The 22,552-nt window shown below is 53.9% G+C and overlaps 1 protein-coding gene across 3 annotated transcripts in view; it reads right to left on the minus strand.

Annotated features, from left to right (window-relative positions):
* The window catches only part of TRPV3 (transient receptor potential cation channel subfamily V member 3), a 34,779-nt gene extending 14,035 nt beyond the window's left edge, over window positions 1-20,744 (minus strand). For all 3 annotated transcript variants that reach the window (XM_018064423.1, XM_018064422.1, XM_018064424.1), the window contains exons 1-11: window positions 20,628-20,744; window positions 17,207-17,327; window positions 12,395-12,499; window positions 12,183-12,269; window positions 11,255-11,409; window positions 10,327-10,503; window positions 7,214-7,354; window positions 4,616-4,896; window positions 1,939-2,115; window positions 859-1,017; window positions 45-146 (exon numbers count right to left, since the gene is read on the minus strand). In XM_018064423.1, the coding sequence (XP_017919912.1) occupies window positions 45-146; window positions 859-1,017; window positions 1,939-2,115; window positions 4,616-4,896; window positions 7,214-7,354; window positions 10,327-10,503; window positions 11,255-11,409; window positions 12,183-12,269; window positions 12,395-12,499; window positions 17,207-17,327; window positions 20,628-20,646 (1,524 nt within the window). In that variant the 5' untranslated portion in view covers window positions 20,647-20,744. The remainder of the gene's footprint in view (window positions 1-44; window positions 147-858; window positions 1,018-1,938; window positions 2,116-4,615; window positions 4,897-7,213; window positions 7,355-10,326; window positions 10,504-11,254; window positions 11,410-12,182; window positions 12,270-12,394; window positions 12,500-17,206; window positions 17,328-20,627) is intronic.

The raw sequence follows: 22,552 nt of genomic DNA on the forward strand, positions 1-22,552 counted from the left end.
CCTGCCTCTCAGGCCAGACCAGGAGGGCTCAGTGACCCACTCACCTCTTTCACAGAAATGAACATGGCCCAGATGAGCACAAACATCCTTCCTAAGAGCTGCAGCCACCCCATCTTGTGCGTGAGGGCCAAGGGGTGCGGCAGGGCCTATGGAGGAAGGGAGAGGAATGGATAGGTGTAGGATGCGGAGTGAGGAAGGCAGGGGTAGCGCCCCCTCTGGGGCGACCATGCATGTACGCATGCCGGGCCCTCGAGCTGGACCAGAGGCCAGCATGAAGCCCGTTCTCTGTAAGGGCCAGTGCAGGAAGGGCAGCCCCCGGCCCCTGCCTACCCCACCCGCAGAGGGAACCCAGAGGGCAAGAGGCATGATTCAATCCATGCTAACAACTTCCTCATCCCTCTTGGCGCTTGTCTGTCCCATCTGTATCCAGACACTCACAGGGCCCCACCACACAGTCAAAGCCCAGACTCTGTGTCTCACGTGACTGGACAGGAAACTGAGTCCCAGATTGGTGGGAAAGCTTCTCCAAGTGGCCTCCACCTTCTCGCATTTCCTCCCACAGTCAAAACACCCAAACAGCTCCAGATCAAGACCTGGAGCCTGGGCAGGGCCTGGGGCTCCTAATTCCCTGAGCCCCCCTCAGCAGGGGTCCACGTGGGACTAAGCACCTGGGGCTGAGCTCCACTCAGGGCTGGAGACATATTCTGTGTCCAAGACACTGTAAAGCGTGACAGTCGGGGGGCCCCACGCAAGTCTCTTGGCTTCTCTGGGCCTCAGTTTCCCCATATGCACGTGGGGTGGATCCCATCTCCTGCAGCTGTAACCACCTCATCCCCCACTTCAAGGGGCCCAACGTACCTCCTCCTCCCGGGGGCGGTAGTAAGAGACGAGGGTCAGGGTGACGTTGTAGAAGAAATAGAAGCAGAAGGACAGGAAGAACATGTACTTGGCGAACTTCTTCCACTTCATATGCAGCAGCGTGTGCAGGGGCTCCAGGGTCAACATCTCATGCCGGTTCTGGGGAGAGAACAGCACCGGTCACCATGGAGATGAGAGGGAGGGAGGGACCATTTTCAAAGGGCCCTCATTTCAAAGGGAACTCTGAGTCAGCAGTGCCCCGGCAGAAGGGGCCAATGAACTGGTTTGGCTGGAAATGTTGGGAGGGTAATTTCCAGCTCCTGAGGCCCCAGTGCAACCAGGCACAGCCAAACGCCACAGGAGCCTGGTGCTTTTGGCAAGAGGATCTGATGCACAGTGGGGAGTGAGGGCTAGAAGTGGGGCCAGGGCCACGACTAGGGTTCTGGCCCCTCCTGGGCCCCCCTTCACTGTGTGACCCTTGGAAAACCCTTTACCCTTTCTGGGCCTCATTGTCCTCTTCCATAAAACTGATTGCAATCCCTGCCCTACCAGTCAGGCTGCTGTGAGAGGCCAGGGAGACCCCAAGCAAGGCAGGCTCTGGGAGGCACGAGTCTTGGTAAAATATAAAAGATGCGTTGCCTTTGTTCCCCCAAGAGCCAAAAACTTCCCACTGCTGATCCTTTCTTTTCTCCTTCAGCTTCACTGACCTCCCCACCTCGCCTCCTCCAGAAAGACCTCCCTGATTGCTCCAACTGCACACTCCCTGACCCCCATTTGAGGCCAGGTTTGGGGAAGAGGGGATTCTAAGCTCAGCCATAAGGAACCAGTAAGAGGAGTTGGGGGGAAACAAGATGGAGAAGATCTACACCCCCATCCCCACCCTGCCCAGAATTACGGGGCCAGGAACCCCTCCACAGGGTCAGCTGCGAACAGGTGTCCCCAGCACCTGCCCCACCCACTGAGGCTAAGGAATGGGGGAGGCAGACACATCCAGCAAGTAGAATGGGGTCTCCCAGGGCCCCTGGCCTGACGCGCAGCCTGCTGCCTCCTGTCTTCCCCCAGCCCAGCCGGGAGACCCACGTCGATGTTGGTGTTGTAGACGATGATCTCCAACACCGAGTTGTCGGTCGTGGTGTCCACGTTGGTGAGGTCGTACAGCGAGGATGACACAGGCCCGTACGCCCAGTCGGTGAACTTCCTGGACAGGCTCCGAAGCCGCTTGTCCTTGATCTCACGGCTGAGGATGTACTTCAGGATCTGGGAACAGGAAGAGGAACAACCGTCAGCCAGTGGACAGGGCCCGGGGCCAGCACAGCTTGGCCCTCCACCCCCACAACAGACAGGGCCTGGGAAGGCTCTCCCACGAGAGCCTGGCCGAGCGCCTGCTGCTGTGACCCCTGGGCCCCGCTTTATCTGTGGAATGAGCACAAAGCTTGCTGACCTGCGCGTTGCACCAGAGACTGTGAATGCCAGAGACAAAGGGGTGAAGGCCCTCTGCACACTTCAGAGAGCTGCACAATCAGCTCACAGATCCTTCCACCGGCTGGGGAGTCTGTTCAGGGAAGAATCTAGGAACTGACCATTTTGAGAAGTAATTTCTGTTTGACCTGAGCTTGAGTTAGAAGCTTCTCCAGCTTTCACATCCCATTCTCAGTCAAGACCCTGCCAGTTGAGGCTCACTGCCCTGGCCAGTCAGGGAATGGTGCAAGACACCAGCCTTGGGAATTCCTGGGCAATCTAGTGTTTAAGACTCTGAGCTTCCAACACAGGGGCATGGGTTTGATGCCTGGTCAGGGAACTAAGATCCCACATGCCGCATGGCGCAGTCAAAAGAAGGTTAAAAAATTAAATTTTTTTGAAAAATTAAGAAGCGCCAGGGCTTCCCTGGTGGTTCAGACAGTAAAAGAATCTGCCTGCAATCCAGGAGGTTCGATCCCTGGGTCAGGAAGATCCCCCAAAGAAGGGTATGGCTACCCACAGCAGTATTCTTGCCTGGAGAATTCCATGGACAGAGAGCCTGGTGGGCTACAGTCCACAGGGTTGCAGAGTCAGATATGACTGAGCAACTAACACACCAGAAGCCACCAGGCTTTTTCAGAGAGATTCGTGAAACCTAGGTCAGCTAGCCTCGCTCTCTGGTGAATGTTAGAGTTACTAGGTCAATTTAAAATTCCCACACCACTGACTAATTCAATCCAGATCTCTGAGGATGGGGACACCCAGTCATCTGCATGTTGTAAAGCTTCCTGGGTGGTCCCAAAGTGCAAGGAAGATGGAGAGTTTACTAGTTCCCCAAAGCAAGCCCTGGGGACCACAAGATGTGGCAGGACTTCCTGGGGCACCAACCCAAGGCCCAGGAAGAGAGTCCTCATGGGGAATACAATGTCAGGGCCCTGATCTCACGTGACCCAATGGGATTCCCACGTCATCTCACACGAGAGCCTAGTCACTACAGACCAGGCAGGGAGCTTCTGGGGACAGGGCACGTCTCCCCTTCCTGCACCCCAGCCTAGAAGAATCCAAGGACAGGGACTGTGGCCTAAGCATGTCCTAAGCATCTCTATTCCCAGCAGTGACCAACTTGAGCAGCATCCAGAAAGACATCCAAAGAACAGTAAGTGAAGGAGAGAAGGGGAGTGGGAAGGGTGCGGGGGACCCCCCAAGACTGACAGGAGTGTTTGGGGTATGGGGAGGGCATATTTTCCTTCAGGGAACCAGGGGGTCATGAAGCCAGGCTGCATGCAGGAAGCTTCATCTTGGGCTCCCCAGGGACTTCATATGCCACAGTGGTCCTTGGAGAAAGTTCCAACTTGGCAACCACAATCTGACCCTCCTCAAAGCCCCCAGGAAAACTGTGTTCTTGGGGTGGGCAGGAGACCAGGGAGGCAGGCATACACACAATTGCTCCTTTATCCAAGCTGTTCTTCCTCCCCTCTCCTCTCGCAGAGAATGAAAAGGTCCCTTGTGGGCACCAGCCCTGAGCACTGGGACGGAACCCAAGGCCCTCGGGGCAGCGCCTCCCTCAGCAGCGGCCCTGAGGCTGACACAGCTCTGCCACCAGGGCTGCTCAACAGCCTCTCCCCCACCACACCCCCACCCCCATGCAGCACCCCCTTGCAGCCTCCCCAGAGCCTTGACCCCTCCCAGGGCTCAAGATGTGAAGGCAGAAGAGGCTCTGCTGTGACCCCAGCCCCAACCTGAGTCCTACCCTTGAAATAGGACCAAGCCACGGCTCCAGCTACTTGGAGAGACGAAAGCCCTCCCCAGCTGAGTCTTCACCAAGGCTCCCAGTTAATCTGAGTTCCTTGGCCCTCATCTCAAGGGCGCAAACGGCCACCAGCCACCGCGTCCTCTGCTGGGGACTTGGCTCCATGTTTCAACCTGACAGACAGGCTGGGGTCTCCCCAGAGTCTGGGGGCAGCAGCGCATTGGCTCTGTATCCAGAGCAGACAGTCTGGGCCTCCTGTCCTCACAAGAGGCTGAAGGCTCCGAGGGTCAGACACTCAGCCTCCGCGTGAGTGCCTCGCCACCCAGGAATCCTCAGCCACAGAGCTGACATCACCGCAGCCCTAAAGCTCCTCCACCCTGGCCCAGGCAACGGGGTCCCAGGACAGGAGACAGAAAACCAGAGTGTCAGGGCCTGAAGTCCTGAGGGTGGGCCCACGAGCTGCCTGGCCAAGGCTCTGTGCTCAGCCACTCGGAAGAGCCCCCACGGGGGCGCACCTGGTGCCCTCCCGCCTGCCCCCACCTCGCCCACCTCGGCCTTGCCCATCTTGGCGGCCAGCTGCAGGGGCGTGAGGCCGTCGTTGTTGCGCGTGGTCTCCAGCTCCCAGGTGCCGCTCCTCAGCAGGATCATGTCATACATGCGTTTGACGAAGTCATTCTGCGTCTTGAAGTCCTCGGCCACGGTCACCAGGGCGTGGAGGATGTTGTTTCCCCGCGAGTCCTGCGACGTGATGTCCGTCTGCTCGTTCTCCATCAGCATCTGCACAATCTCGGGCTGGTTGGTACAGGCTGCCAGGGCCAGGGGTGTCTCGCCTAGGGGAGGGGGGCACAGGGGCTCGGTTCTCTCCCGGGCCAGAGCTTGACTTGGATCCTAGTGAAGATCTAAGATCCAGACTTTTGATCACCAAGGTCTACGACTGGGGCTTCTCCTGACCATCTCAGTGGGAGTGGGAGACTGACGTTGGATCATTGCTTCAACCTCCTAATGGGTCTCCCTGCTACCACCCTGGCCCTCCAACCCTATCCTCAGCACAGCAGCCAGAGTGCTCCTGTTAATACAAAAGGCTCACCTCACCCAGAACAAAAGCTCAGGTTCCAACAACAGCTTACAAGGCTCTTCTGACATCATCTCCTCCACTCCCTCCCTACTCACTCCCCTCCAGCCACAAAGGCCTCTTCCTTTCCCCGCCCCCCACCCCAGCACACACAGGTGTTTTTCTACCTCAGGGCCTTTGCACATTCTGTTCCCTCTGCCAGGTGTGCTGTTCCTTCTGCTGAATCACTTCCTCCCTCACTACCTCTGAGTCTTTGCTCAAACATCACCTGTTCAATGAATCACCCTAATTGCCCTGTTTAAAATTGAAACCCCCTGCCTTCCTGCCCCGGAACTCCTGATCGCCTTCCCTTGCTTTGCTTTGCTATGCTGTGCTCAGTAGTGTCCGACTCTTCTAGACTGCATGGACTGTAGCCTGCCAGGCTCCTCTGTCCATAGGATTCTCCAGGCAAGAACGCTGGAGTGGGTTGCCATGTCCTCCTCCAGGGGATCTTCTCCAGGGATTGAACCTGCATCTCCTGCATTGGCAGGTGGATTCTTTACCACTGAGCCACCTGGGAAGCCCTCCCCTTGCTTTACTTTTTTTTTCAACAGCACTTATTATTTTCTAACCTACTACATAATATTCTTAGTTATCATGTTTATTATTGATGGTCTCTCTTCCATCTAGAATGGAAGTTCCATGAGGGTAGAGATCTTGGTTCTGTTCACAGATATATTTCAAATACCTAGAACAAGGCCTGGTAGTAAATGACAAATGTTTATTGAGAAAAGAGAAGGCAAGTGACTCACAGATGGTGACACAGCAAAGCGGGGGACAGAATCAGGGCTGGACATTGGGTCTCATGCTGTTTCCCTGCCAGTCTCCATCCTGTCTCCTCTCCTCATCCCACCTGACGAAGGTTTCCTAGCCAGGTCTGACCAGAGGCTGCCCAGGCCCATCTAGTCCTGTAGGCTAACTAGTCTTGCAGGTCAAAAACAGTAATAATAACAAAAAACACCCAGAAGAGAAAACCAGATCCATGGCGATCAATCAGGGCCTTCTAGGAAGTGGAGTTAACTACAAAGTTGTGCTTGGAGATTTTTTGGTGGGATGAAGCTCCTTGTTCCCTGTCCTGATCACAGCGGTGGTTACACAACTGTATGTGTTTGTGGAAATGAACAGGACTCTACATTAAAATGAGTAACTTCATTGTATCTAAATTACATATATTAAATTTTTTATTTTTCATCTGGGATAAGGCTTCCTTGATGGCCCAGATGGTAGAGAATCTGCCTGCAATGCTGGAGACCCAGGTTCCATCCCTGGGCTGGGAAGATCCCTTGGAGAAGGGAATGGCTACTCACTCCAGTATTTTTGCCTAGAGAATTCCATGGACAGAGGAGCCTGGTGGGCTACAGTCCATGGGTCGCAGAGGGTTGAACACAACTGAACGGCTTAACACAACACAGCCTAACCCCAATTGTTTTTAGAGTGTCAGCCAGGGAACTTTCATCTTCTCACTTTTTCCTCCCTGTTGCAGTCCTGAGAGGCACTAAACACAGGGAACAGAGGCCAGACCTGGTAGTCTGAACGCCTACATTAGCTCCTTGCTACACTGGGACAAGCCATTTCCCTTCTCAGAACCTGTCTCCTCTCCCATCAACTAGGGTTTAAACTGGCTTCTCTCCTCGCCCTCCCTCCCGGTCCTGCTTCCCTGCAGAGGGCTGCTCGGGGGCCTATGTCCCCTCTAAGACCCCCAGGGGACACTTCTGGAATGCAGGCTCCCCCATCTTCCCCACGACTCCGCTGCTTCCTCCCTGGTCCAGCCTGGTGGTCCCATTTGGATATATCAGCCCCTGCCGCCTCCCTGGTCACAGCTCTGTCCTCCAGGGTTCTCCCACAAAACCCAGCAGGCAGAGGCTGGCAGTGGGGTCTCCAGCCCTCAGTCTGCTAGCGCCTTTCTCAGGGGAGGAGCCGAGCCCCGCCCTCCGCCCCCTCCCGGACCCCGGACCCCGGACCCCGGACCCCGGACCCCGGACCCCGGACCCCGGACCCCGGACCCTGGACCGCAACCTGGGCGGGGGCGCACCCACCGAAGTAGAAGCCTTCGTGCTGGTACTTGGGGTTGAAGAAGACCCCCTTGGCGTGGGCGTTGACGTCCGCCCCAGCCGCGATGAGCACCGCGGTGATATCTCCTTGCCGCCGCTCGATAGCGATGTTGAGCGCCGTCTGCCCTGTGGACCGGACCGGGTGGGTGAGGGGCGCTCAGCGGCTGGGACCCGGGGTACCACACCCTCTCTGGCTTTCCCCTCTCTAGCCTCTGTACCCTCCATGGACCGTGGAGAAATACTAGCTGCCTGTCTGGTCGGCGTCGCCCAGCTACCAAGAGTCCCGGCTTCATTCTTTGCTTCATTCACTCTTGCCTGGAAGCAAGGATTATCCTTGGAGCATCTGTTCTGTGCTCCACTGGGGACACAACGGCACAAGGCTATAGCTTTAATTCTTGTCCTCTGGAAGCTCACAGTCTCCCTGAAAATTTAGTGCTACGATGGGGGCTGTGGTACCCAGAGGTGCTCTTAACACAACCTGGAGGACTGGGGTGCTTCCCAGAAGTGGCCTCTCAGCTGGGATCAGGAAAGTGTAGCCAGGCTGGGTGGGGCCAACTCAAAGCCTCCTAACTCAGGATAAGAGGTTAGAACTTCAGGGACTTAACCAGTGGTCTGGTGGCTGACTCCATGCTATCAGTGCAGGGGGCCTGGGTTTAACCCCTGGTCAGGGGACTAGATCCCAAATGCTACAACTAAGACCTGGGACAGTCAAATAAGTAAATATTACTTTTTTTTTTTAAAGAAGTTAGAACTTTATCTTAAAGGCTACAGGAAGGCGCAAAGGCACGGAAGCAGGGAAGTGACATGACTGAAGTCTGGGGTTTTGTGCATATGTGTTTCAGATCACTCTGGCTGCAAAATTGGAAGATGCGTTAAAAGGAGCCCAGACATGTGAAGAGCTGTCCATCCAGTGCGCCAAAGATCCTTAGGAGGAAGAGTCCTCAGGATGGTCTGTGGGGTTTGGAGGAGGCGTGCCTCAGGCCAGATCCAGGCATCTAGCATGGGTGCTAGGTGCACAGTGCCCTGATGACTAAGAAAGAGAACAGGGGAGAAGAAGCAGGGAGGGGGCAGAGGGACACTGACCCTGTTGGTGGAGCCTAGAGAACCTCCACCCCACTGCAGTCCTCTTGCCTGGAAAGTCCCGTGGGCAAGGAGCCTGGTAGGCTGCAGTCCATGGGGTCGCTAAGAGTCTGACACGACTGAGTGACTTCAGTTTCACTTTTCACCTTCATACATTGGAGAAGGCAATGGCAACCCACTTCAGTGTTCTTGCCTGGAGAATCCCAGGGATGGGGGAGCCTGGTGGGCTGCCATCTTTGGGGTTGCACAGAATTGGATATGACTGAAGCGACTCAGCAGCAGCAGCAGCAGCAGAGAACCTCCAGACAGAGGGGACTGGAAGCCTGGGGGATAGGGAGGTCTCAGAACTTTCTACCAGAAATAGCATTTTCCAAAGAGCTGTGATCATGCCATACATAAAAATTAAGCCTAGTGGATTAAAAAAAACTAAGAGTTTTTAAAAACTGGTAAATTGTTTGTAAACTAAACTTTTAATTTATTTATTTATTTTAATTGGAGGATAATTACTTTACAATATTGCGACTTTTTGCAGGGAAAACCTTCTTAAGCAAAATCCAAAATGCAGAAACCATAAAGAAAAAAACTGATATATTTGCTTACATAAAAATTAAACACATTTCTGTGTTTCAAAAGACATAGAAAGTGAAACAAGTGATAGACTGGAGGAAATATTTGAGATGTATAAAAGAGGCAATGTGTTTTTAAGAGTCCATAATGGATTAAGAGCTGCTACAAATCAATAAAAAAACAAGCAGCCTAAAAGAAAATGGAGAAAAGATTATTAACAAGTACCTCGCAGGGAAGAAAACACACACAGCCAATACAGAAAATGAAAGATATTTGGAATCAGTGGTAATCAGGAACAGGAAATTTTGAACTTAATGATTTAACACTTTTCCCCCACCAGACTGGCAAAAACCAATCATAGTAATAATATATATATACATAAATAGATACACACAAATAAAATTACTTTATCCCATGAGAAAAGTTAAATTCCCAAGCCAGATCCCCACCTGCAAAAAGCTGACATGTTTAGCACCCATGACATATCAGCAAAATGACGTCAAGTTATTCTTGGGCCAGTCATTTGTGTCACAAGCATATCATAAGATCCTAACAGGCTGTTTATTGACTCCAAAAAATCAAAGACACACCTTACTGATAATCCACAATGGATTTCCTGAGCAGGAAACATCTCAAATTTGGTCTCATTGCCCCCTCTCCAGCCCACCTCAGAGAGAAGCCATAAAACCAAGACCCACATGGGGCTGTAATAATGATAATGACAATTTGACTTCCCTAGTAGTCCAGTGGCTAAGATTTTATGCTCCCAGTGTGGGGGGGCCTGGGTTCAATCCTTGGTGGGGGAACTAGATCCCACATAGACCACAACTGAAGATCTCACATGCCACAACTAAATTTCCCATGTGCTGCAACTAAGACCAGGAACAATAAAAATAAATACTTTTTTAAATGGAGTGTCTTATATTTTAGACATGGTGCCTATGACATGTTTTTTTGAAAGAATTACAATGATGACAATACTGCCAGTTGCCATGTGTTAGCCCTGCCCAGTTCCCTAGCCTCATCTCCAGCCTTCTTACCATCACTCAGCTGCGTCAAGTTCAGTCCTATCTTGGGCTTCCGCTCTTGCTTTGTCCTGGAGCCTTATCATGCTGGCTTCGGGTGCTCTCTGACCACCCACACTAAAGTTGCCCATGACCAATCACTTTTAATGACATTATCTTTTCTGTTTTTTTTTTTTTAACTTTCCTTTTCATAGCGATTTCCATCGGTTTTTAAATTACCTTATTTAGAGCCAAGAAGCTTCATCTGGTCTCGTTCAATCCTGTGCTCTGGGGCCAAAAGCACTGCCTGGCACATGGTCGGCGGTCCAGATTGTTTGTAGAATGAAGGAAGGTGCTGGGCACCATGTTAAGTGCTTTGGGCTTCAGAGACAGCAGTGCTTGTGTGTGACATGATTCCCCCCACCCCTCTGCCCCACAGGCAAGTACCTTCATAGGCCTCCTCCGTGTACTCGGCATTGATGAACCTGTCTAGGATGTCATTTTCCTCAGCAAAGGCAAGAAGGATCCGCACGATCTCCTTGGTGCTGGGGTTGATGTTTAACAAGGCCTTCATCAGGCAGGTCTTCCCTGTGTCCAAGGCTGTCAGCTTGTGCATGAGGAAGTCTGCAGGCAGGAGGGCAGGATGGAGCCACAGTACAGTGGGGCCCCGGCTGCCCTTGGCCCTCCCAGCCCGGAGGAGGGGAGACTGGATTGTGGGGGCTGCAGCCCCAGACGGCAAGACCCTGCCCAGGCCCTCTGCTGAGCTCCCTGCCCCAAGCTCCTCCCCTCCCTCTTTCCTGTCCAATTCTTCCTCCTCCAGCCCCCTGGCTGGCCCCTCCTCCTCCTGGGTGAGTTACCTAAGTCTTATCAGAGACCTTTTGCCCTTGGCCTTCTGCATCATCTCCCTGGTAGGGGGCAGTCCCACCCACTGCCTGACTTCCCATTGTCCATCTCAGAAATCTCAAGCCCACCACCCTCACCCTGGTTGCTTACACATAGAGCTAGCCGCCTCCCTTTAACTCTCTACTTCCCTGGTCCCCAAGACGGCTCAGGCCCCACCAGCCACCAAGTCTCCTAAGTCCAAGTGGCACCACCCTGGATTCACTCCTCACGTCTTTGAGTCCACGAAGAGTTGTTCTCCATTTCCCAGGCCCGCTGCTGGGGTCCCAGCTCTGCCTGAACAGCGGTCTTCTCCAGATTTATCTCCATCCTCTGCCAAGTAGCCAGACCACGACCACCACCTATCTAAGCCCTTCCATGGCTCCCCATTGCCCTCCGAATCAGGTTCGAAGTCGCCAGCCCAGCATTTAAGGCTGGAGGGCAGGGTGAGGGGTGGGGAGAGGGAGGGAGGTGGACGGCAGGGGCGGGCACTGACCAGGCACATCCAGGCTGTGGCGCCGCTTGCAAAGCTCCTGCAGCTCCCCCAGCAGCTCCAGCAGCTCCTCCAAGCAGCCCTCCGACACTGCCGTAAAGATGCGTTTCTTCAGCCGCTTCTTTTTGCGCCTTTGCTCTTCCTTGGCCAGGTTTGCACTGAGGCCAGAAAATGTTTCCAGCTCACAACATGTGCACCGCCCCTCCCCAGGGTCTCACCTTCCTCCGACAGAGCCACTGTGCCCACAGGCTCTGCCCACAGGGCGCTGCACCAGTATTTACATCTGCACGTGCCCATCACAATGCCTGACCTCCCCTCCCTTAGTGCTGGTGGAAGGGGTGAGGGGGATTCATGCGCTGCTCCCCTTCTAATCCAAAGGCAATCACGTTTTAGCAGACTGTATCTCTGGTTCCACATTGTAATGATCAGGAAAGATTCGTACCTAACTGTTCATTGTGAAGACCTCAAAAGCACGAGATCACAGGAAGAGAAATTGCACCTTCATATTTTGTGTTGTTTGAATATTTTTAATATATTCAAATATCTCTCTCCCCACCCCCACACTCGAAATGGGCAGCTGTAGTAACACATCGCTGCATAGTCCTTCTCTGTGTGTGTGTTCTTGTAAAACACGCATTAATGTTTGATGGTTGCATGCATGTATTTTTAGTTTAAGTATATGGCATTGCAGCAAGTTCTCATTCTGTTGCGTGTTGTTATTCCGGTATTTTATGATGAATGGATATTACTTTCATAAAATGTAATATCCCTCCCTTCCCCCAAAAAATGACCTACATGCCTCTGCCATGGGCCCAGACATATGTTGCAGCACTCCGCAGTGGCAGCCTCTTTCTCTTCTGCAGGGTCCTGGTGCCTGCCCCTCTAGCACTGCCTGGGGGCACAGTGGGAGGAGAGGGAGGGCCCGGCTCACCTGGGACTGTTGGGATTGGACGGGGTCTCTGTCACGTCATCCTGAGGAGATTGTGGGGAATCCATGTCATCACAGTTCCCAGAGACGCTGGAGGGGAGTGGGGAGGGACAGGGTTTTAAATGGACAATGGCAGCATGCCACAGCCAGGCCTGGCCGTGTGGCCCAGGGCAAGTCCCTGCCTACCCGCTGGAGCCAAGGGCTGGAGTACTCACCATTGCCGGATGTTGGAGTCCATGGGCTTAGAGAAGATGGGGGGAGAGGTCTTGGCAACCGTGGGGTTGGGCTCGAACCCTTCTATCTCCAGGAAGAAGTGGGCACTGGCAGGACACCCAAACAAGCCCATTAGAGCTGGGGCAGGGCCTGCTCACCTGTGTGTCCTGCAGCCCTGCTGCCAAGGGTGCCCACCTCGCTGAGTGGTCACTCCCGGTCAGGCCCAGACAAGCCTGGAAGGCTCAGAGCTAGTCCAGAAATGAGGCATAAGCGAGGTGAGGGCAGGGCTCACTGATACATTGGCCCCCCTTCCTGTCTCCTGCCCATCAAAAGGAACCTTCTGACTTGACTTAGAATCAAATCATTCTTCCAAAAGAGAGGGGCAAACCCCCGGTTGAGAGCCTAAGGCCAGGGTTCTAGGCTGCCTCTGCCTCTCCTGTTGTGTGGCCCCAATGTGGCCCCACTCACTTTCCCTGGGTCAAGTGTCCTCACCTAGAGAGACTGGGCTAGATGCTCCCTAAGGCCTGGGCTCAGGAGCAGCGCTGCTCCAGAGCTGTCTCCTTATTTCAGACCGTCCAGCTGAAACGGGCATCAGAGACCACCCTATGCAATCGGTCGCCTTCCTCTGCACCCCTGCAGTCCCCCAAACTGTCACCCCAAAGTTGTCCCCATGCCACTATGGCAGCTCGGACCCAGCGACTACAGACACATCTGATAGCAGCTCAGCCCCAAAACATCCCGGCTGGGATGTGCTGACTGTCTCCAGGCAGAGCCGGACGACTCTCACACCGGCAGCTCTTTCCCCAGTTGGTCCAGCCCCTGCCCTTCCTCTATTCCACCCTACCTCTCTGGGCTCAGTAGTGCATTTACTAGCAGACATTTACACGTACAATCTGCCAAGCACTATTTTAGGAGCTGGGAACACTGTGGTGAACAAGTAGACAAAAATACCTCCCCTTGCAAAGCTCCTGTTCCAGTAGGTTGGTAGGAAGAGACCAGGTTATAGCACAGTGAAGCCACTGCTTTCCTTGCTCTAGACAACAACACACTGTCTTTCGGCTGTAAGTTCTTCAGTGGCGGGAACTACAATTGCAGCATCCTAAGTCTCTAGAACCCAACCCTGATCGTGATACTCAGAAGACCTAATAATGGATGAGTGTAAGGATGGATACGTGAAAGATAAATGAGTTGATAAAAGAATGACTGGTTGCACAGATGAGTGGATGGCTGAATAGGTAGGTAGATGATGGATAGTGAGAAGGATGAATGGATGGATGGATGGATGAGGAATGAATACTTGGCTGGATAAACAGGTGGACAGATGGAGAGACCAATAAGGAAACAGACCAACACAACCTTGAACTGTAAACTGTGGGAGGTTGCTTCCCTCAACAGGAAGATGAAGGCTGTGACTGAGAAAGGAGGTCTTCAGTGTCTGGGAAGGAGGGTAATGAGAGTTGAGCTACAAAGGACCCAGTTGTGGGTCAGGAGCTAACTCCTAGGGTGGCCTGTCCCACACCTGCCCTGCTTGCCGCTGTACGTGCCATATCTCATCCGCCAGCATGAGCAGACGTCAAGATCTTGGCCAGGTGACGTCCTGGCTCTTGACCCGCAGCAGCTGCTCCTTGTTTACTCCTATCTTTGACCCAGCCCTAAAGGAGCCACCACCCACGTGTTGTTAACACAAGTAGGCAGACAGCCCTGCAGCTTTTCTCCTGCATTTCTATTCCTTTGAAGGCAGAGAACGATCCCTAGGCAACTCCTGGGCTGGGGAGGACTCTCTCTTACTTTGTCCCATGGACAGCCCGAGGGCTCTGAGCTTCAGGGCCAGCGCCTCTATAGCCTTTGGCCTGTGCCTACGTCCCTGGTAAGGCCCAGGGGACAGGAACGCCAGCAGCTTCTCACAGAGAGGGACATGATGCTTCAGGAAAAGCTCCAGGTCCAAAAATTTCCCTCAGATCTGGAGTTTTGGGTGCCTCCAATTTCACCGTTGATACATATTTCCTTAGCAGTCAGAGCTGCCATCTTTACTTATATATAACATTTAATTTTTTTTTCTTTGTAAACCTGAGTCCTATACTCAGTTCTGAGGGAGATGCCTAAATCTTTGGGGTCTGGGGAGAAGTAGGCACGTGAGGGCCCTCAAAAAGCCTTGGGAAGGAGAAGGGATCACCTATTCAGAAGACCAAGGTCACACCTCACACCAAGCCCTTGACTGGGTAGGGGTCATGGGCAGAGCTGAGACTGGAACTAAGTTCATGAACCAGGCTGGGCCCAGAAGTGCAGCTGGACTACACGAAGAACCTGGGATCTTCCTAGAACGCTGTCCTCAGTCCTTCTCTGAGGTCCAAACCTCCCCTGGGAAAGTGAGAGGGGAGGGAAGGGGGACGGGAGGCAGGAAGCTTAAGGCAAAGATTTAGCTGCTCTAGGACTTGCCTGGCAGACCAGGAATTCAGACTGTGCTTAATGCAGGGAATGGGGGTTTGATCCCTGATTGGGGTACTAAGATCCCACTTGCCGTGAGGGGAAAAATAAAACCACCCAGGTATCTCTGCTCCTACTCAGGCAAGCCTCTCCAGAAACAGGCTTCCCCCACAGGCCTCTGACACCTGTCTGACCTCCACGTCCACCCAGTCTTCTCTCTAATGCTCCAGACTGGAGCTTCCACAGAGTGTGCCACTAGTACCTCTCAGCCAGCATTTCACACCTGAACTTGGCTCTTTCCTCCTGACCTTGCTCCTGCTCCTCTGAAGTACTGATGTCAGAGACAGCCCTGTCATCCATCCGGGTCCCACCATCAGAATTGAAAATGTCTCTCAGTCCTCCTTCTCCCTCCCTTCCCATAGTTGATACTTCAGACTCCATGATGCTAATACCTCTTTGATCCCTGCCTGCTTCTCCATGCCTCACCACCAGGCTAACCACCTATCACCTGGGCAACAATCACAACAGACTCCCCTTTGATCCATCATCCACACAGATCACCCAGAGTATCATTGGTGCTGCTGCTAAGTCGTTTCAGTCATGTCCAACTCTGTGCGACCCTGTAGACAGCAGCCCACCAGGCCTCTCTGTCCCTGGGATTCTCCAGGCAAGAATACTGAAGTGAGTTGACATTTCCTTCTCCAATGCACGCATGCATGCTAAGTTGCTTCAGTTGTGTCCGACTCTGTGCGACCCCATGGACAGCAGCCCACCAGGCTCCTCTGTCCACAGGATTCTCTAGGCAAGAATACTGCAGTGGGTTGCCATTTCCTTCTCCAAGAGTATCATTTCCACAATGCAAACCTCGCCCTGCCCTCCCTCTCACACAAAAGCCCTCAATAGCTCCCCACTGTCCCCAAGGTATCCAATCTAAACTGACAGCCAAGACCCAGCCTCAGAGGGGCTCATCTCTCCCACCTACCCAGCACTTTAGCCACATGGGACTCCTCACTGGTTCCTGCCCCAAGCCCTGCCCTTGCCCTTGCCCCTCCCCAAGGGAAAGGGATGCTCTTTCCCTTCCTGTCTACCTGCCATCATCCACGGTAACACCAGCTCTCCTACAAAGTACACACAGAATCAGAACAACCAGCCCCTCCTCAGGTCCAGCCCACCCTCTCTCCAGACCACTCCCCGCATTCTCACTGGGGTCCCCCTCACCATCCAAACTGTGAGCAGAGGTGGGTGTTCTTTCTCTCATGCCCCAGTCTCCCCAGCCTGGGCCCAGCCCTGGGCCTGGTGCTCGAAAGACCTCAGCAATTGTCACTCAACCAACAGAAGGGAAAGCACCAAGCTCACCTCGGCCTAAGACAGGCCTGGGACAGGGTAAAGGAGGTGGGGCAAATGGGACAAGCCAGACCAGGGCCCACTCGGGTCCAGGGGAAGCACAGCTGGGGTGAGGGAGGGCGCTCAGGTGGAAAGTGAGAGTGTCAGTCACTCAGTCGTGTCTGACTCTGCAACCCCATGGACTGTGGCCCACCAGGCTCCTCTGCCCATGGCATTCTCCAGGCAAGAATACTGGAGTGGGTTGCCATGCCCTCCTCCAGGGGATCTTCCTGATCCCAGGATCAAACCCAGGTCTCCCCCATTGCAAGCAGATTCTTTACTGGAGCCACTACTCAGGCTGAAGGGCAGCAAATCAGCTGAGGGGGGCAGGGGGACTGCAATGGGGTCAGCTCAGGGGCCAGCTGTGACCCCAGAGAAGTACTTTCTCTGCTCCCACCTCCCCCGTGTCCTCACCTGGGAAGTGGTCATAACTGTCCCGGCCCTGCCCCATTCCCAGGGGCCCTGGGGAGTGACAATGACAATAACAAGGAAGACAAAGTTCAAGGCAGTAAAACACCATCAGGGCCATCAAGTTCTGTGGAGTGAACCGTCACTCTATGGACTGGTGTCCCCCTTACACAGGTGGAGTTGAAGAGCTTGAATTACCTGGCTGGCACCCAGTGGCTATGAAAGCCCCCCAGTGGACACGGAAAATGTACCAAGGAGGGGGCCCCTGCCAACCTGGAATTTCCACCCACTTTTCAGCTCCTTGTCTCAAGATGACTTCCAGCAACTCCCCGCCTCCCCAGAAACCTTTCTGAATGTTTCTGCCTCGGTGCGCCAGTCCCTCCAGTCGTACTGACCTCTCCAGCTCAGCCCCAGAGTATGCAGGGCTCCCCGCTACACACACATACATCCCTACTTACACCTGGCTGGGCACCAGGCCACCCAGATGAGATGAGAATGGAGTCTCAGGTCCACCCCCAGCAAGTGCTCCCTGAAAGTGGGCACCAGGCCCCTCCCATGCCTCTCAGCACAGCACCCAGGCCCAAACCTACTGGCCCTACCTCTTTTTGGTGGGGGTGACCTCTGATGGCCTCTTCTCCTGCAGGATGGCAGGGTTCACAAAGGGCATGGTGGCTCTTCTGCCCGTGAGGGGCACCATCTCCTTGGGGTGGGCGTTCATGGCTGGAACACAATTGCAGTGCAGATGCTCAGGTTGAGGGGACAGGGAGGAGCTTCAGGGGGGTTTTCAGACCATGTGGCCCCTGCTTATACCCCTAGGATGGGACGCTCATTCTGTCTTTCCAGGCTGCCAACCCTGCATAGGGTTGACGTCCCTGTTGGCTCAGATAGTAAAGAGTCTGCCTGGAGTGCAGGAGAGCCGGGTTCGATCCCTGGGTCAGAAAGGTGCCCTGGAGAAGGGCATAGCAACCCACTCCAGTATTCTTGCCTGGGAAATCCTGTAGACGGAGGAGCCTGGCAGGCTACAGTCCATGGAGTCACAAAAAGTCGGACACGACTGAGTGACTCACACAATTGTGCATAGACGGTCCCTGCAGTTTCTCTTGCTCCCTGCTTCAGCACCCCTGCTCCTGGGGGTCTGAGGAGAGCCCATCAGAGCTTCCAGGTAGAGACCACCATGCCCTTGACCTCTCTCTAGTCATCTGCCCCAGCCCCACCCATCTCCAGGTAGATTCCTGAGAATTAACTCTGCTTTTTAAATGTCTCAGGGTCTGTGTTCAGAATGCTCCTTGACAGAGCAGGACTGTCACCTCCTTTGTTCTAGACACTATGCTGCTAGTAACACAGCCCAGACCTCTCTGGTTTTTTAATTTCTCACACCCCTTGTGCTCTCTTCTGCTAACACACAGATCATCTTTCTTCCCTCCCCAAAGCTGAGTGTAACCAGCCTGGTGGCTATCTGTCTGCTGGAGGAACCAGCTGAGCCTCACCCAGCTCAGCACAGACTTGTCTCACTGATGCTCATATGGGCTGGACCCTGTGTTGGGCTGGAGGGAGTACTGGAAAGAGGAACTGATATGTCTTCCAAGGAAACCGAAAGGAACTTAGAGGTTTCTGTGTGGAAGGGGAGGCCTGTCCAGGCAGAGGGGATAGCCCGAGCAAAGACCAAGGGTCAAGAAAGTTCAGCAAGGAACAAGGAGCTGGTGTGCCTGGACCCCTGGGCAGTAAGAGGCTTGAGAGCATGTCGGGCCTGGAACAGCAGCAGGAGTTGGCTGAACCTGAGGGCAGGGGGGAAGTGAGAGGGATCTGGGTCTTATAGGAGACAGCACGAGGGAGAGGGAGGAGACCAGAGGCCACGAGGAGGCTGCCGCCAGAGCCAGCTGGCTGGGGGTGGTGGGCTGGCCATAGAGGAAGAGGTGGACAGGGGAAAGGGTTGTGTAGATAGGAGGTGACTCTGCAGTTAGCTTGAGCCACCCTCAGAGACACGGAGAGGCCAGAGGGGGTGATTTCTATAAGAAGAGCCCAGTTGGGTGGAGGGGCACCATGGGTCATCCTGACCCACACAGGAGAGCTCTCTGGAGGAGGTGTCTGGATTGTGGTGTGTTCAGACTGTGTGTATGTAGCTCAGTCATGTCCGACTTTTTGCAACCCCATGAACTGTAGCCCACCAGGCTCCTCTGCTCATGGAATTCTCCAGGCAAGAATATTGGAATGGGTTGCCATTCCCTTCTCCAGGGAATCTTCCCAACCCAGGGATGGAACCCAGGTTCCCTGCATTGTAAGCAGATTCTTTACCGTCTGAGCCACCAAGGAAGCCTGATACATAGAATTACACTACTGCAATGATTTCATGTTGCATTTTTAGCCATATACGTTTTGTTGGAGGCCTGGTTACAGATTGGGTGTTATAAGAGACCACAGTCTTATAAATTAGACAAGATATAAGCAGTGGACCGCGTGGTACTGACAGGGCACAGGGCACAGACAGATCTGAAAGTGAATTAAAACAGCGGCTAATCAGTTTAAGGGGAAGGTTTTCCTTACCCTGGAAAACAGATCTAAACCAGTATTTTTTAAGATAGAAACCACAAGATTATAACCACATCTACGAGTTCACTCAGTCCCCTATAACTCATCCTTTCTGTTAACAGCTTTATGAAGCCATCAGTTTTCCCATTAGAATTATTTGCACTGCTCTGAAAATCTCTCCTATAAATCTTCTTGAAGGGGAGGCATTTTTGCAGAGGCATCAGAGTGAAACCATAGGTATCTAAAATGACAGAAAGACTTAAGAAGGCACGTTTAAAGCAACCAGGTTACTGCTGATGCAGATATTCTAGAGATCATATGGAAGTCTGATGTGTCCTGGTAAAGCGTTCAGTCATAATTCTAGTTATTATCTGAAAGTACTGTGCATCGCAGCATAGCCTGGTTCAGACTGTGGTGACGTCTAGAAATGAGAGAGCCTCATTACCACCCCGCCTCCCCGCCCAAACATGAGCAGCCCTGAAAGAGGGGAGGAGAAAGGGGTGGGGGCAGGGGGCATCAGCCCTGGAGTGCAGGCACCTTGAGGCAGGGAGCTCCGAGAGGGGGCCTCGGGCATTCCATTAAGAAAGACCCATCAGCACCAGGTCCCTGGCCATATCCACAGTCACACCACCTCCATCAGCCCAAAGCGACCTGTGGACAGATGGGGCTAAAGGCTGGGCTGGGCCAACACTGGAAGAGAGGAATGGAGGGCAAGTCTCTTATCCCTCCGTGAGACTCAGTTTTCCCTTCTGAGAAATGGGCTAAAGGGTCTCCTATGTCTTTCACCTATGACCTCTGGCTGCTCCATCTCCTCTGCCCTGGCCAGTGAGTGTAGGGCAGTCCCTGCCCAAGCAGGAGAGGGTCAGGAGAACTGTGGCTGGGGAGACTGCAGCAGCTATAATTAGCTGCCTGAGTCACCTCGTAAACCTGTGTTCTCACCTGCTGGACTCTCGCGGGCCTGGCCCTCCCTCTCTCAGGGATTGGGCTTCCTCACCTGGAAAGTGCCTCCCAAGCCCCAGCACTGACTAGAATGGCCTTTCCTGGGAGATGGTGTAGGCCCGGGGCCACAGGGCCCACCCCCATCCCGGGCTTGCTGGCTCAGCCCCTATGAGACACCTGGGCCCCATCCCTCTCAGGCTCTGGGGCCTTCTCATCCCATCCTGAGCTCCCATCACATTGCTGCCCTGGAGTTCACATCCCCAGGGTCTGCTAGAGGTGTCAGGAGCCTCCTTCACCTCTGCCCTGGGCAGCTATGAGTGTCCGCCCTCCCTGAGACCCCCAAACCTCAGTGGAAGGTGCCCACTTCCATCAGAGCCTGTGCTCTCCCACACGCCCAGTGGCCAAGAGCTCACGTCCAACTTTGCCTCCCCGGCTAGAGGCCCAAGCTTTCTCCCAGTCCCAGCTGAGGCCAATCAGCAAAGGGCAGGCATGGCCCAGAGGGACCCCTGAGCTCCTCACTCTGGGCCCCCTGGGACCTTGGAGAGCACTCAATACCTGTGCGGCAAAGACTCATCTGGTGAAGTCCAGGTGTGGCAGTGGCTGCCTTGTTCTCAGATCACCGCATGTCCGGGGCCCAGGGCCTACAGCCGAGGTGGCGAGAGGCTCTCATCGTAGTCAGAGGGATGGCTGGAATGAAGTGTCAGAGGCAGAACTGGCTGGGTCACCTGCCCTTGGTGCCAAGCAGGCCACGCCCACCAGCCACAGCTACAGTGCCTGCCCACCGCCCACGTGCTTTGCCTGAATCACCCCCACACCCACAGGGCAGCCTCACCCCAGCCCAGGAGAAGACAGGGAGATGGCAGGTACCCAGACTAAGGGCCTGGTCCAACTCTCCTCTGGTATTTGATGCCTCACATCACGACCCTCATCACATTTACTTCCCAAGGATGCTGTGAGAAGTCAGAGATCCTGCTGGTAGGAAGGCCAAATGAACTGAGTGCTCAGGGCCAACCCTGGGAGGCAAGGCCACCACCAAGGGTTGGCCCATTGACCCCATAGTGGCCACCTCCAAGGCTTGATTTCCATCCTTCAAAACCTGGGATCAAGTCCCCTTGGAGAGAGAGGAAGTCTCCATTCAATGCTTCCCTATGGAAATTATGCACCACAGACCTCGGTGTCAGACAGCTTCACCCCTAGACTGTATGACCTTGGGCAAGTCATTTCTCATGAAACTCCATCTCTTCATTGTGAAATGTGCGTAATAAACTCACCTTGCAGAGGTACCACAGGGCTTACATGTAACAATACATAGAAAGGGCTAGAACAAGGACCAGAGCACAGAAAGAACTCTGTAAACAATGACAGCTATGAACTGTTATTGTTTTATCCTGCATTCAACTGCCAGGCCACCTGCTTCCAAGGCTGGAGCATCAGGGGAGATTCTGAGCCCTCCCTCCCTGCCCAGGCCACAGCTGTGAGGAGGGTGGAGCAGGGCTGGGGCAGGCCTGACAGTCTCTGCATCACTCAGGAATTACACACCTGTTTCCGCAGCAAGACAGGACTGGGATGGAGCAGGAAGTCTCTGCTGACAGGGACAGCGCTGGTGACCCATGTGGCAGGGACTTCCTCGGGTGCTGTGGGGACAAGGCCCTCCATCTCTCATCAACACAACCTGCCAGGCCTGGGCCGAGGCAGGTCAAGCTTCTGACCATGGGACAGCAGGACCTGTGGCCAGTGAGGGGCAGAAAAGCTGGATCCATGGCTGACAAGCTTCAGATGTGGGTGAAGAGGGGGCTGCTTCTGCAGTTTAAGTCAAGGGGGCGCCAAAGCTTCCCAGGTGACCCAGTGGTAAAGAACCTGCCTACTAATGCAGGACACACAAAAGACACGGGTTTGCTTCCTGGGTCAGGAAATTCCCCCGGAGTAGGAAATGGCAACTGACTCCAGTATTCTTACCTGGAAAATTCCAAGGACAGAGGACCTGGTGAGCTACAGTCTAAGGGGTTACAAGGAGTCAGACACGACTGAGCACATGCACACACACACGCTCACACACACGTGCGCACACAACCCAAGCACACATCCCAACTTCATCACTCCCTGAAACTCCATTAAAGCCCCAGCTTAGATCAAACATAGTCTGTCCTCTATTACTCCAGTAATTGCCCCTCCTGACTCAGCCCCCACCCCTTCCAGCTTGCTCCTCCCTGACTGCCTCTGAGCCCTAAGGGTGAAGCTGTTGCCCAACTTGAGGATTTGCATTTTGCCATGTGTGTTAGCACATTTTCTCAAAGGCCAGACTGGCTAAAATGGCCCCTGTCTCCATCCCAAAGGCAAGCAGTATGCCCAGCATGGAGAAAGGGAGCCCCCCTCTGCTGTGTGTGGAACAGGGGCTAGTCTGCATTCAATCCCATTTAATCCAATACATCATGGAAGCCCACACTGGAAGCCCAGGCAGGAAGCCAGGGCTCAGTGTAGGG

The sequence above is a fragment of the Capra hircus genome, chromosome 19 (genome assembly GCF_001704415.2).
Source record: "Capra hircus breed San Clemente chromosome 19, ASM170441v1, whole genome shotgun sequence".
NCBI lineage: Eukaryota > Metazoa > Chordata > Mammalia > Artiodactyla > Bovidae > Capra > Capra hircus.